This window comes from Lycium ferocissimum, chromosome 1 (assembly GCF_029784015.1).
Source record: "Lycium ferocissimum isolate CSIRO_LF1 chromosome 1, AGI_CSIRO_Lferr_CH_V1, whole genome shotgun sequence".
Taxonomy (NCBI): domain Eukaryota; kingdom Viridiplantae; phylum Streptophyta; class Magnoliopsida; order Solanales; family Solanaceae; genus Lycium; species Lycium ferocissimum.
In genome coordinates, this window is record NC_081342.1 from 13,465,187 (window position 1) to 13,479,535 (window position 14,349).

General features: G+C 31.8%; 1 protein-coding gene and 2 non-coding genes across 3 annotated transcripts; all 3 read right to left on the bottom strand.

Annotated features, from left to right (window-relative positions):
- Positions 1 to 2,042: 2,042 nt before the first annotated feature.
- Positions 2,043 to 2,115, bottom strand: TRNAV-UAC (transfer RNA valine (anticodon UAC)). Its single transcript has one exon. It is a non-coding gene; the product is annotated as a tRNA-Val (tRNA).
- Positions 2,116 to 2,783: 668 nt separating this feature from the next.
- LOC132048922 (uncharacterized) lies at positions 2,784 to 6,374 on the bottom strand. Its single transcript, XM_059439604.1, has 4 exons — positions 5,206 to 6,374; positions 3,620 to 3,830; positions 3,388 to 3,517; positions 2,784 to 3,241 (listed from the first exon to the last, which is right to left on the bottom strand). Exons 1-4 carry the CDS (start codon positions 6,048 to 6,050, stop codon positions 2,979 to 2,981), a joined length of 1,449 nt encoding a protein of 482 aa, XP_059295587.1. The 5' UTR covers positions 6,051 to 6,374; the 3' UTR covers positions 2,784 to 2,978.
- Positions 6,375 to 13,920: 7,546 nt separating this feature from the next.
- Positions 13,921 to 14,002, bottom strand: TRNAS-UGA (transfer RNA serine (anticodon UGA)). Its single transcript has one exon. It is a non-coding gene; the product is annotated as a tRNA-Ser (tRNA).
- Between the last annotated feature and the right edge of the window lie 347 nt (positions 14,003 to 14,349).

Below are 14,349 nucleotides of genomic sequence, written 5' to 3' on the forward strand. Positions count from 1 at the left end.
AGTCATATCCTAGGTAGAATCCGGGGACTTCTGTAAATGATTTGATTGTTGCACTGCTAGCCCGCACAAGTACTGAGAAAGACCTTTAAAGGAACGAGAGTTTTTGATGATCGATGATGTTCTTAAGAGTTGAAATATCTAATCTATATATGTATAATATAAAGTTAGGTATAGATAAGGTGATGTGGAACCTCTCTGTGGCCTTCATTTCTATTTATCTTTTTTCTCAATTTTTTGGCATCTTAATTCATTTTTCTGATTTAAAAAAATTATTATATTCATGTAGTTAAACAAAATTCAGTACAAGCATAAAGATCACTTATTGCAATTAAATGATCAACATTCACATGTTATATAGAAAAAAAAACGTTAGGCAGCATATAAACAATCATAAAAAATTACTTATTGCAGTTAAATGTTTCAACATCGGCACGTTAATGCAAGAAAACATTCCAATAATAGCTTCTGGACCTTTCATATTCCTTATTTATAGTGGACAAATGTATGCCTGGAGCCTCCATTTTGAGGCAATACTAAACCACGTAATGAGGTGAGTATTAACTCTCATTACTTGGTCCTCTATTGTAACTTACATCTCATTTAAATCCATTAAAGACCTTTAATTACCAAAAACTATAATTAAGTATGAAGATAAAGAACAAGTACACAACTCATATTGATTAGGAACAAGATAGAAGATAGGACTAGGTTGAAATTAGAAAATACAAGACTTCTAAGAATTGTTTTCCCGGCCAGGTTCCTTCACTTATCTATTATCTCTCTATTCATAATTTCTCCCTAAGATTTTGAGTTTTATAGTCTGGATGGGTTGTGGTAAGAAACTAGGAGATGAAACCTTTAGCGAAGTCAAATTTGATATGTTTTTGTTCAAGGAGGATATTTACATTATCTAAGGGTATTGTGAGGTCTTAGAATTTAATAATGGGCTTTAAGATTATACTTCTAATGGCCATTTAAAGAGGTTTTGAATTAATGGCCATTTCCAAAAAAAATGACATCAGATCTATTCAAATGATATGTATAAGGAAAAAAATTAGATATATTAGAAAGTTGTGTTTATGGTAAAGAAAATGGAGAATATCTTTTTTTCCCTTCTGATTTATGAACAACCTTTTGTCTCTTTTGATTTAGGAAAAATATCATTTTCAAGAGAAAGTAGTAGCATGAAAGAGGGACAAAAAAGGAAAAGACATACATATTTTTTTGAAAAATTAGTGCTTAAAGACATATATATAGATCTTGTATCTATTATTAGGAGTATGAAAATAAAGAAATCATTCGGAAAACCATTTCAATTTAATTGGAGGTGACCAATAAAAAAGTTGTTGTTTCATTTTTTTGCTTTTTATTTGGACCCTTTGTGTATTTAATAAATATCCCTCCACTAAGTATTCTTAGTGGTGTTTTTTTTAATTATTTTGAAGATTATTTTGTCGAGTGAGGAACCACATGAATAGTGTCTATTTTGTTGTAACTTACTTAAGTTTAAGAGTCCTTTCAATTAGGCATTATTATTTTATAACTTTAATTTGAGGTTTTACTTTAAAGGAGATTTGGTAAATTAAGAGTTCTGATATGAATTATAGGTGAGAATTAGTTTTTGTCATGTTTGTTCTTCTTTTACGTCGACTAATTTATTAAAGAAAAGTTGCCTCACTGATATATTTTTAGGATCGCGCGAAATTGCGACAAATTTACTAATTATGTAAGTGATCAAAAGAAACACAATTGTTACACCCTCCGGCTCCACTTCTAGGCATTGGAGAATGCATAATAGAGTTAGATGGATACACCTCTTAAAACCCAGATCCAGGAAGTTGACACTACCCTAAACACTTCGTGCCAAAGAGATTTGAAAATTTTATTCCATGAGGTGAGGCATTCATAAGCTGTACTCCTTTAAATTATTCGATAGCTTACCTCCAAAACAAAAGACATAAAAGTAGTATAGCTAAAGAAACATAAGTTAATGAAAGTTTTGCAAAATCATGTGATCAAAAGCCATTAAAAAATGCAAACAATGTTGCTGCCCAGGATCGAACTGGGGACCTTTAGTGTGTAAGACTAACGTGATAACCACTACACCACAGCAACTTACACGTTTGTGTCTAGCTTAACACACATAACAAAGCATTTTGCATATGAAGATAGTTACTTCTTTTCACATACAATTCAGACTCATATGACAAGTCAAGCCCCTGAAAAAGTAGCTAATGAAATAACTCATTTACAATCCCATTTGCTCCGCAATTTACATGCTGAAAAACTTTGAAGAGGAATTCACATGGATTTAGGAAGGGCTTGTTGTATTTGTGTACAAGCTAAAGTTTTTTGAAAAATAAATATCTTTGGTCACTTTCATTGTCAAATAGGTTTTTGCTTCGTATACCTTACTTATCTCGACCTAGCGAAGCACAACACAAGAAAGGTAGTATGCATAACTAACTAGAGCAAACAAGTACAAACTACGCAATTCTTCACTGTAAACCCATCTTTGTCATGATCAAGTCTTTGATCTACAATGTATTATGTGAGTTCATGTGAACCTCGTAGTTTTTTCTCAAACCATGAGTACCCGTATTAAGAACTCGCTAATTATTATAATATTTGACTCTATAACCAGTTATTAGTATTATAGTATTAACTTGAGGTCATTGTTAGAACGCATAAACTTCAAATTTTGAATCCGCCTTAAGCTAGCTTAACCTAAAGAAACAGAACAAATTCGTCAAGCTGGACCAATGACACAGCACATTTAGCTCTTATAGTCAATCTCAAATTGCTTTTGATATGTTATTCGATCACAATATCTGTCATATAAATCATGTCATCTGTTCCTTTTGCATCTTCCATTCTAAAGCAAGATGCAATGAGGTGGAAACAACATGCTTGCCCACCCTAAAGATTTCTTAAAGAGATCTTTCTTACAAAAGAACAGAGAAGGAAGCATAAATGTTTCATGTGTCTATTTTCCATATACCCCTGTTTGGATTTGAATGAGTAATCCTGACTACTTTATGTTTTGAATTCCGCCTTTTCTTGTTGACATATTGTTGAGAATCGGTATCTACTTTTACCACATCAACTTTCACTATGTGGTGATCAGAAGTTCCTTTTGAGGAGAAAACTGAGTATGAGCCTGGAACAAACTTGTATGGTGAATCGGATGATGAGAGTACGTAATCCACCCGAGTTCCATACTTGCACGTTCCCTGCACACCTGTACATTTTTAACAAGATTTTGAGCCAACAGTACGAAACGCGTGTCATATAAATTGAAACAGATGAAGTATCTTAAATTGTTATATAAAATGGAACACTAAGTATAACTTATGGTTCGATAATAAAAGACTAAGAGTTTCTTACTCTGTCCTTTAGCGATCATGACAACAGACTCGCATTCCCCAGCGTAATCCTTAGCATCAGTATATTCTTTACTCTTCAAATACTTCATTACCTCGACTTTTGGTATTGGCTTTCCCATCTCTTCATAATACTGGAAAATGATGATTCAAGCTGAATGAGTAAAGAAGCAGGAACTAGATGACTTGATTTTCTTTTCTTTTTTTTCGAATTGGGATTTATGAATGTATTTTACCTTTGCAATTTCTGTCCATCTTTCTGGAGAGTAATCCGTTTCGTCAAGAGAATTTAGACCTCCAGCTAAAATGTGTGGCTTATTATCAGAGGATTGGATTATTGCATTTATCTGCTTCATTCGCCAATTCTCATCCAAGTGATCAAGGTGCGTGCAGTAGAAATTTAATTCTCCAACTCGAGGAACATCAATTGTTGCCTTCAGAACATTTCTGCATTCACAATAAAAGATTAATATCCATCATTACATGCAAGAATCTCCTTATATTTTGTGTAATAGTGTGCTGCTCTTGTAAAACTGAATCAAGTGCTTATGTACATTTTGAGAAATGGACTACCATAATTGCGTATAACTACTACCACTCTTAGATCCACCCAATAATCCATAGATAACAAATATACTACCATGTCTGAAACGGAAACATGGTCTGCCAAATTGAACCACTTGCAGAAAACGAGCTAGTAACTTGATAATAAACATTCATAGAAAAGATAAAAACTTTACCAGAGGTAATCAGGTAAAAGAGCAGATAACTGTGCTTAGCAAGTTATATCTGATAAAAAGCTGGGAATTTCCTGTCAACTTTCACTAGATATTATTCCTTTTAATAGACGCGCCCAATCAGTGGGCTAAAAAATTCTTTTATAACTTCATTAGTAGTTCATTTCTACTTACTCTAAGTTGGCATAAGTTTGTCAAGACATAGAACATGGTACACCACACACATAATATCTGGGAACTAAATATGAAGTACAAAGTTCCTGGAGCATAAGGTGCATGAAAATATTGTTTTTGGTGGTGTGTGTGTCTTGGGGTTTTTGGGGGGGGGGGGGGGGGGGGGGAGAGGGGTTGTTCTAAAGAGTGAGAATGGTGCTTTCCGTAGTTTCAGCAGTAAATTTGTAATTTATTCGAAGAAAAAGCTAAAAGAAACAAAAATAGAAAGTCAAAAGAGAACTGCTTGTTTCACAGTGGAGTAATTCTTATAGTGTATTTGTAAGGTTAAAAATCTGCCAGCTTTCCCCTAACAAGAAATTAAAGAACAATAAAAACCAAGGCTATGAAATAAGGAAGCAACATTGGCACTTTTGAATCGCATCATTCATAAAGAACTAAACTTATATGCATCTGACGGCGAAAAAATATTTACACAATAAGATAACGTTTAAAGTAATCACTGATAAAAAAAAAATTATAAGCATTAATTAGTAACTTGATAAAACTAATAACTAACATCAACAACAACAACATACCCAAGTATAATTCGACACCAGGGGTATGGGGAGGGTGCATGGGCGGAGCCATCTTAGGCGAAGGGTGGCCAGGTGCACACCCTTCGCCGGAAAATTACACGGTATATATAGGTTAAATGTTCGTTATTATGAGTATATATTTAATTTTGCACATCCTTAACACAAGTGACATGAAAAAAAGTTGCACACCTTTTGCCTAATTCCTGGCTCCGCCACTGGGAGGTGGGTAAAGAGTTTGTTTCCGATAGACCATCGGCTCAAGGAGAGATGAAAAAAAAACTGATAACTAACCCGAAAATAAAAGTTTTATAAATGACTGAGAAATGGTTTAAGTACCTGAAATCAGAGTCATCAAAGATCTTCTGTATCTTCCAAGACTTAATAGGCCACTTTGACATTATAGCATTACCATATTCAGGTGCCCAACTCTCTGCAAATACATAATTCATCCCTAAAGCATCAGCCAAATCTGACAATGGCTTCATACCTTTCTCTTCCTCAGCTTTAACATCTTGCAATGCCAAAATATCAGCATTTAACTCTTTCAACACTTCAAGAACACTTCTTGTACTTCTATAACTACTCTGGCCATGATCAATACGTGGCATACTCACAGTAGACCTTAAAGGTGCCTTTCCTCTACATCCCAAAAAGCTTAATTGTCCACTTTTCTTCAATGATATTTCATTATCTGGTAAATTTATTGACACCCTTAACTTAGATTTCGCAAAAGCTTGCTTCTTTAATAGAGTTGTATCAGCTTCTTGATGTAGAGGTGATTGTTTGAGTATGCTCTTAGGACGATCATCTGTTGATTTTGCTCTTAAATTATAATAATCATTGGAGAATTTGTCATTTTCAAAATCAAAACTAACTGACCTGTTAATACATTTTGGAAGTGCTGGTGCCATGGAAAAAAGTGCAGCATTAAATGTTGCCACACGTATAGTACGTCCAGATTTAGAACGACTTAATTCACCATTGCTTGGATGAATTACTGCAGAACCATTAGCATTTGATGGTTCTAATTGGTTTGTATCAATTTGAGAATTATGAGACTTGGAATTGGATTTTCCTAAGTGTTTGACAGTAATCTTGATTTTGGTCTTTGAACGGCGACGAATAGGCCATCTTAGGCCAAAACATAGGCGCTTCAGCTTTTCGCTGAGGACTTTTAGCATGACCAAGAAATGAGATTGAACAAAGAAGTTGACTGAAGTGATATATTTTTGTGTTTATGTAAGGGAAATGAAATATGAATGAGTAGTAATAGTATTTTGACTAACAAGAATAGGCATATCAGATATGATTAATCAGAGATTATTTAGCGAAGAGTTAGGTTGTGAGTAGAGTTGAAGGACTAGAAGGAGTCTTATTGGGTATGGATTGGTGACACGTAGTAGGTTTTTTGGGGGCTTTCTGTTTGATCACAAAAATTTCTGCTCTTCTGTTGTAGAGAAAGTACCTATCTATGACAGGCAAATGGCAATGTTTCTCAACGAGAGAGGTGAGGTTGGGTGTGGCTGTGTGGGCGGGGCAGTGGCGGAGTCAAGATTTAAATAAAGGGGGTGTAAAAATATAAAGAAGCTGATAAACGAAAAAGCCAAAGCAGTTCAACGTTTACTATATATACATAAAAAATAATTTTCACCTTATATATACAGTATAATTTTTCGCAGAAGGGGAACCCCCTCGGCTCTTACTAGCTCCGCCACTGTGTGGGGGTGGGTACAGGGGACCAGTTGCGGAAATGATTTTCACCAAAGGAGTGTAAAATATGATAAATTAAACACATGAAATAAGGGCAACGACTACTCTCTCTCTCTCTCTCTCTCTCTCTCTATATATATATATATATATATATATATATATATATATATATAAAGCTATTTTAAGTACTAAAATTGGAGACGCGAACACTGCCTCTCCGTAAAATTAGATATTTTATGTATATATATTTTTTTAAAATTAGTATAATAAAACTAAATATTTTATGTATATATTTTTTAAAATTAGGGATAAGTCTACTTAATACATTTTTTTTTTTTTTAGTGGTGAACTCATGTTCAGAATTCCTAGATTCGCTTTTGTGTGTATATATATAAATAATTTTAACTAATTTTAACTTTATATGATAATATAATTTTCCATCAAGGAGATTTGGATGAAGATTGGGTTGGGGTGTTTATCTAACTGTCCCCAAGAGGATAGTGGGTGAGAGGACAGGCATATTAATAGAGATATTTTTTTTGATTAAAGAAATGAATATAAAAACAAGAATGATTAGAATAAGGTTCTGGAAAACTCAACTACTCCCTCCTAATCCAGTCGTCATATCTTCATTTTTTACTATGTTCGGTGTATTCAATGTCAATGGTACAAAATAAAATATGTCAATGTTACTTGTAGGGGTGTACAAAGTAAACCGATAAACCTTTTGTGTGTATATATATAAATAATTTTAACCCTAATTTTACGTATTCAATTTTTAAAATATTTTATACATAAAAATATTTATTTGTAATATAATTTATAAATATTTCTTAATTTTTTTCATAGTTTTTCATCTATTATCGGGCTCCGCCCCTGGGGTTGGGGTGTGGGGAGGCGGGGAGAGGGGATATGCTAACTGTCCCCAAGAGGAAAGTGGGTGAGAGGACAGGCATATTATTGGACGGTAGAGATATGTCTCATTAGACTTTTGATTAAAGAAATGAATATAAAAACAAGAATGATTAGAATAAGGTTCTGTTGAATAAATACAACCACTCCTCACTAATCCTTAATTATATAGTCATATCTTCATTTTTTTAATATGTTTGGTGTATTCAATGTCAATGGCACAAAATAAAATATGTCAATGTTACTTGAGTTCTTATCTTGATGTACTTATGGTAATTACCCGCGTCAAAACGGATAACAAGATATGAGCATTTGTAAGTGTGGTCTACTAATTAAAGATAAAAAAGCAAGATTTAATTTTTAGCAGAAACATAAAATACTACGTGTTTCGTTTCATTTATGTAATTTTTGACTTTTGATGCACAATTATCCAAAATTGTACTGATTAGAAGTTATAAAAAAATACTAGAGGTAAGCGTAACTTAGCTCAAACATCACCCTCATAAAAAAGTCATAAGGTGAAATGAGTACTTCACGGAAATGAATTAGTACTACTTAAAATTATGTCAATGTTGCTTCAAATGGGTTAATGACTGTACTCATGGTAAATAATCCGTGTCGAAAAGGAGTAACATGGTATGAGTACTTCTCATCAATCAAGTCATACTTGTAACTTGTAAGTTGTAAATAGGCCGGGGGAATGTAATGTACAAAATACAGGTTTATTTGAGCCTAATATTTTGGCTTAAACTTTATATACATGTTAAAAAGTTAATTAAATCAGTATAGACAATTGATTTAAAATATAATAAATCAAATTGATAATTACAAAATACTAAATCTAAACCCATAAAATTCAAATTATTGATTCGCCTGTGCAAATAGCAAGTGAAAAAATGACACATAAATATACTAAATGCTTATACATATTTATATTAGACTTGTACCGTCAAATTAATCCATATAATGTCAATAATTAACTTACAATTGCAGTTACTGCTATAATATAGTGTTTTTTTTTTTTTGACAATATTACTATATTAGTGAGTCAAGGCATATAGTCAATATCACAAACTGACTAATGAGAAGGCAACAACGAGGAGAGGTTTTCTTGCTGGGAAAGCCACGTCACCCAAAACCCGGCGTACACGACTCCCAAATGCGCAAGAGAAAAATATCAAGACCAAACTATTATTATAAGAAAAAACAAAAGAAAAAGGAAAGAGATACTATTAGTAGAATATATGTAGTTATTGTCAATTTCATGAACGAGAAAACATCATTTTCTTTAATTGAAATGGGACTCTTCCAGAAAAGAGTAGAAGAAAAAGCAGGAATTTAATACACATTTAATTTCCCATCTTTGTACGATCTATATTCATTTCAAAATTGTTAGTTATGACTTCTGGTATTGGTCGTCTTCATGCAAAAATTATTAATCAAATTTTCCTGTGATTTAATACGAGTTGAGTGGACCCAATGGTCATGCAGATCCCACCATAATTGATAGTATATATTAGCATGTTATATTATGGAATAAGGAAGAATATGCAGCATTAAAAAGTGAAAGCAACAAAAGAAAAATAAGAATTGTCTTAATCAAATAAATTTTCTTTCCACTACTAGGTCCAGGTACGTCATGCAACACGACGAGCCCTTTCTAAAGTCGTTACCACACAAATAACTACAACGTGCATAAAATAATGCAGGCCAAGAAGCAAGGACCACAAGAAAATAATGGGGGGAAATGAAGTAATGTCAATAGAAATTCAAGATCATCACATAATCTACGTAAGATTAATTATGAGATTTGATAGCACTCTCCAAACAAACAAAAGCGGACGAGTGTTTAGATTTGGATGACTAATACATTATTATTCCTGTACTATAGTTGATTTGTGTCATCGTTAGTTATATTGTATTTATCGCCATGGAGGTTTATCCTTTGTTTGCTCTTTTTTTGGAGTATAGATAATTCATGTACTTCACTAAGAGGGAAAAAAAATTAAAGATACAACAACATAAAACATACCCACGGGTGTAATTTTTAAGTGGTGTGCGGAGTAATACGGCCGTCAACAAGACGACTGAAAACTCAAATTTTGAGAGAGAGCTAATTTTATTTTATTTTAAAAAAAAAAAAAAAAAAGAGAGAGAGAAAAATCGTCATATATATATTTTTTATTTTTTATTTTAGTTTTTTTTAAATCATTAATTACTAAAAAAAGCAAAGTTGTTAACAATTTTTTCAAATCGATTCTAAAACAAAGTCGACAATATATATATATATTTTTTTTTTATAAATATTAAGACTACTTCCGTCACAATTTATTTTTTGGATTTCAAGAAGTCAATTAATTATTTGTTTTATAATCTTTAAACTTTTTGAAAAACAATTTACATAAGTTGTTAAACAATTTTTTCAAATCAATTTATATAAAATGGGCCCAAAGCCATTGCCTTAGTGACTTTCGCCTTGGGTCCGAAAAAAAGTCAACAAGCATTAAAAAAATGGGCGCAAACTTCAAATATACTCTATTATTTTTAAAAGTTAAAAAAATATATATGTTTATTTAAAAAAAAATTTTTTTCTTTTTTAATATTTTATAAATCAAGAACAATACAAAGTTGTTAACAATTTTTTCGAATCAATTTATTCTAAAAAATATTCAAGTGACAACAATATTAATCAATCACGTCACTAAAAAAAATTCTTTTTTTTTTTTATAAAAATTGTTTACTCCCTCTATCTCAAGTTTTGTGACACAATTTGAATTTTAAGAGTTATTTTTATTAATTCTGACATACAATCTTTAAATTTTTTAAAATACAATTTACATATTTAAAAACGTATAAAAAAATATTATAAGTCACAATAATTTTTTAAACAAATTAGCATAAAACTTAATAAAAAATGGGGCCAAAAGCCATTGCGCAGTGACTTTGGCCTTGGCCGGCCAATCCAGAGGGTTGAGTGTACCTTCCTTCACCTTATGGGAGGTAAAGAGACTATTCCTGAAAAAAAAAAAAAAAAAAGATGTGGGAGAAAGAAATCTAAAGGAAGAGAAAATTTTGCCCCTAAATAACCACTAGTTAGAAGGCCTACCATCTTTCGAGAATTAATCAACTAAGATTACCTAAGAAATCAGGTTAAGATGTCAACTTTGACAGAATGGAAGATGAAAAAGAATATATCTTTGAAATTTGTTAAAAATTCAAAATGAGTCTAATATGTTTATTCTTTTTGCTGTTGTTTCAAGCATTAAGGAAAGAAATAGATAATCCATGTGTATGTGGAAGAAAGAAGTTTAAAAGGAGAGATAGTTTAGCCCCTAAATGGCCACTAGTTAGAAGGCCTACTATCTTAGAGAATTAATCAATTAAGCTTAATCATGAAGTCAGGTTACAACGTTGATTTTAACCGAAGAGATGAAAAAGAATTCCTATATATCCTCAAATTTTGTTGAAAATTCAAGATGAAACTTTTATTATATGTTTTGTTACGCTTTAAGCCAAACTCTCGTGATTTTCTTCAAAAGATTATTCTTACATCAAATATCTGTAACTTCTTATTCTTATTTATAATGAACTGCAGTAATACGATGATCGTTCGCACACCAACGCGATCAAAAGGCGTTGAGAAATTTGGTCCCCCTTTTACATTATTTTGACAATAAATCAATAATGATTTAGGCTGGATTTCCCATATGCGTTTAATTTAATTTACAACTAGATACGGCACCGATTATGAAAAATAAGATGACAGCTCTTATTCCGGCTGCCTCCTTTGTATGCTTGTGGCTTTTCAAGATACCCCTTCTCATTATTACAGTAATATCCTTTCATTATATGTTAGTGATTTTCTTTCGCGTCCCTTAAGAAATATACTCTATCCGGATCAAAAAGAGTGTTCATTTAGTTTTTTTTTTTTTTTGGATAAAAAAGAGTGTTCACTTATTAAATCAAGAAAGAATTAATCTTACTTTTCCAGATTTGCCCCTATTAAGTGATATGTGATCTAATCTCAATACCTATTTAATTAGAGATAGTTTAGTCAAATTACCTTTTTTTTTTCTAGGAGTTAGTATTTTCTTAAGGGGTGTGCAAATGGCTAAGTGGAGACCCTTTTTGATCCGGAGGGAGTACTATTTTACCCTTTATTGGTATTTGAATAATGATAATATTACCCATGAATTGAGGTATTTGTAGTTTTCAAGAGCAATTACAACTAAGGATAAAATAGAAAAACATAATTAATTTTGTGTTGAACTCTTAAAATGATAAATAATTTGAGACAACTATTTTTTGAGACGAGGGAGAATCAATTCAACTAAAATCCGCTTTCACATTTTAAAGAGGCTAATCACAGCAATCTTCCAAGCCTAATCATTCTTGTTGGGCCTTAAAAATAACACACATATAGTACTGTGTTATAATTAGTGATGTCTATCCTTTGAATATAATTGAGAGAGAGAAAGAGACATTACGTTAAAGAGGAAACAGGCTCTAACTAAGTAAGATTTTCCAGCTCATTTTTGGAAGGATGTTTTCTTTCAGTGAATATATTCAATTATAAATGATGTGACCTTAGAAAGGTTTGTGTTAATTTCTACTATATGTTATAATTATTAAGACAGATTAAGATATTCTGATGGGACTGGCCCCAAGCATATTCCCTCTAATTCTACCAAGTTGGGGTGGCAAAGAGAGTGTTCACATCAAATAAAAGAAAGTAACTTCCCAGCATTAATGCACATGCAACATTAATTCTGCTAATTAATATATATGCTTTAAAGATTGACCTTACTAGCTCTAATAGATTAATAGAATAATTTTCAGCTCCATGATCATATATTCTTCTAATTAAGTTCTAGTTCTTCGGTTAATATGCTAAAAAGTTCTTTTAAGAAAATTCAATTGATTTGTCTAAAAGTATGATGAAGAATATTGGTTACTTGATTCCATCAATAATCATGTGCTTCTTCAATCTTGCAGAGTACTTAAGTATTATGTCAAGTGAAGACAGTGGTCTCCTAATATAATTTCTAAGTACTTAAATCCGGTTGTTTCCAGAGCCAGCATAATTCTTCTGGTAGAGTCCAACTTTAATTTTGTAAGTACATCATTATCTAATAATTCCTTCATTTAAAAAAAATGACACTTTCATATTTGTAAATTTAATACTTCCTCGGTCTCAAGGCCCAAAATAATTATCATATTAGGAATTCAAGACTAAACTTGGCAATTATTTCCAATTATACCTTTAGCATTAAAGAATAGTTCTTTTTAATAATGCTCAATTCTAAAAAACATTAACTACTAAATCAGAGTAGCTTAGTAAACAATACTTAGTATTTTTGTTTAATGGGTGTGAAAAGAGTTAAACGACAGTTAAAATGGAACGGAAGGAGTAACTCTTTAATTTTGATACATCTTTTTAAAACCATAAGACTCAAACGATGTTCTGATATATTAAACACATCCTTAATTTAAATTTACAAAATTTAAAAATCTCTATTACTTTCTTAGTCATAAGGGATCAAATTATGACACATAAAATGAAACGGAAGGTGTATCAAATAATTTCGGTGGATTTCTTCCATTGTCTGCTCTGTCTTCAACAAAAGCTATTAATTACCAAATGGTAATAACACATAAGGTGTCTAAGTATTCTCTACCATATTCACACTTTATTTTCAACAGCCTATAATTAACATTTCTTTGCTAAAAGCTACTACAAAACATGTGATTATGACAACACAGAGGAGCACAATATCTTACCAGCTTAGCCTTTGAAGATTGAAATTTGAAGCATCAAAAGTCAAGAAAGGACAAAAGAGATAGTTCTAAAAAGTTTAAACCCCTAACAAGAAGAAATAGACCTACTTCAAAACATAGTGTTTTGTTTTTGGTTTCTCCAATATTCGTTTTCTGACTAATCCAATTCGTGCTGGAATATACACTTTGAAGTTGAAGGTACTCGCTCTCTCTCAAAAGAAATTCTATACCGGAGACCGAATCTGGTATTCTCTAATTAAGAATATAAGAGTAATTATCACTCTACCATCATATTTGGTGATACTTATTCATAGATACTCATCCCACCCATTCTAAATTATTTTTCACTTTTCGAGTTCAAAGTATGTGAAAGAACATTTTAAAATATGTATTTTATTATTTTGACATGAGAAAAATTGCGACTTATGATATTTTTCGTATAATTATTAAAATATTAGTTGATCTAATCGAATTTAGCTTTTAAAATATTCATTTTCAACTCCACTAATCTAATTTCTTGCCGAAGTATTGCTTTAAATAGGTAAAATGCTCCCTATCAAAAGCAATGCTATACCAGGGATCGAACTGCAAATGATAGCGGGAAGAGGCGCTGAATAAGAAGTATAAGGAAAAACAAAAAAAAAACAAAGTCGTCGACAGCAGGGTTCGAACCTGCGCGGGCGAAGCCCAACAGATTTCAAGTCTGTCTCCTTAACCACTCGGACATATCGACTTGTGTGTTTCCTTAACCACTCTATTTATTTAACAGTGGCCCTTAAGATGTAACTCTCCTAAAATAAAAGGTATTTGATAAGACTTTTGCTTTAATTGTTTTGAGTATATAGGGAAAAATTCGAAAAAATAAAATTAATTCCTTCTTGATTTTGTAAATAGAGACTTATTGTTTGAACCAAAATAAAAAAGGCTGAGTGAATACTTATTTTGAATTGGAGGGAGTACTCTTTTTTTCTCAATTTATGTGGCAGCATTTAATTAGACCCAAAGTTTAAAAAAGAAATAAAGACTTTTAAAATCTATGTTTCAAAACAAGTCTTATATATTTGTGTAGCTGTAAATCGT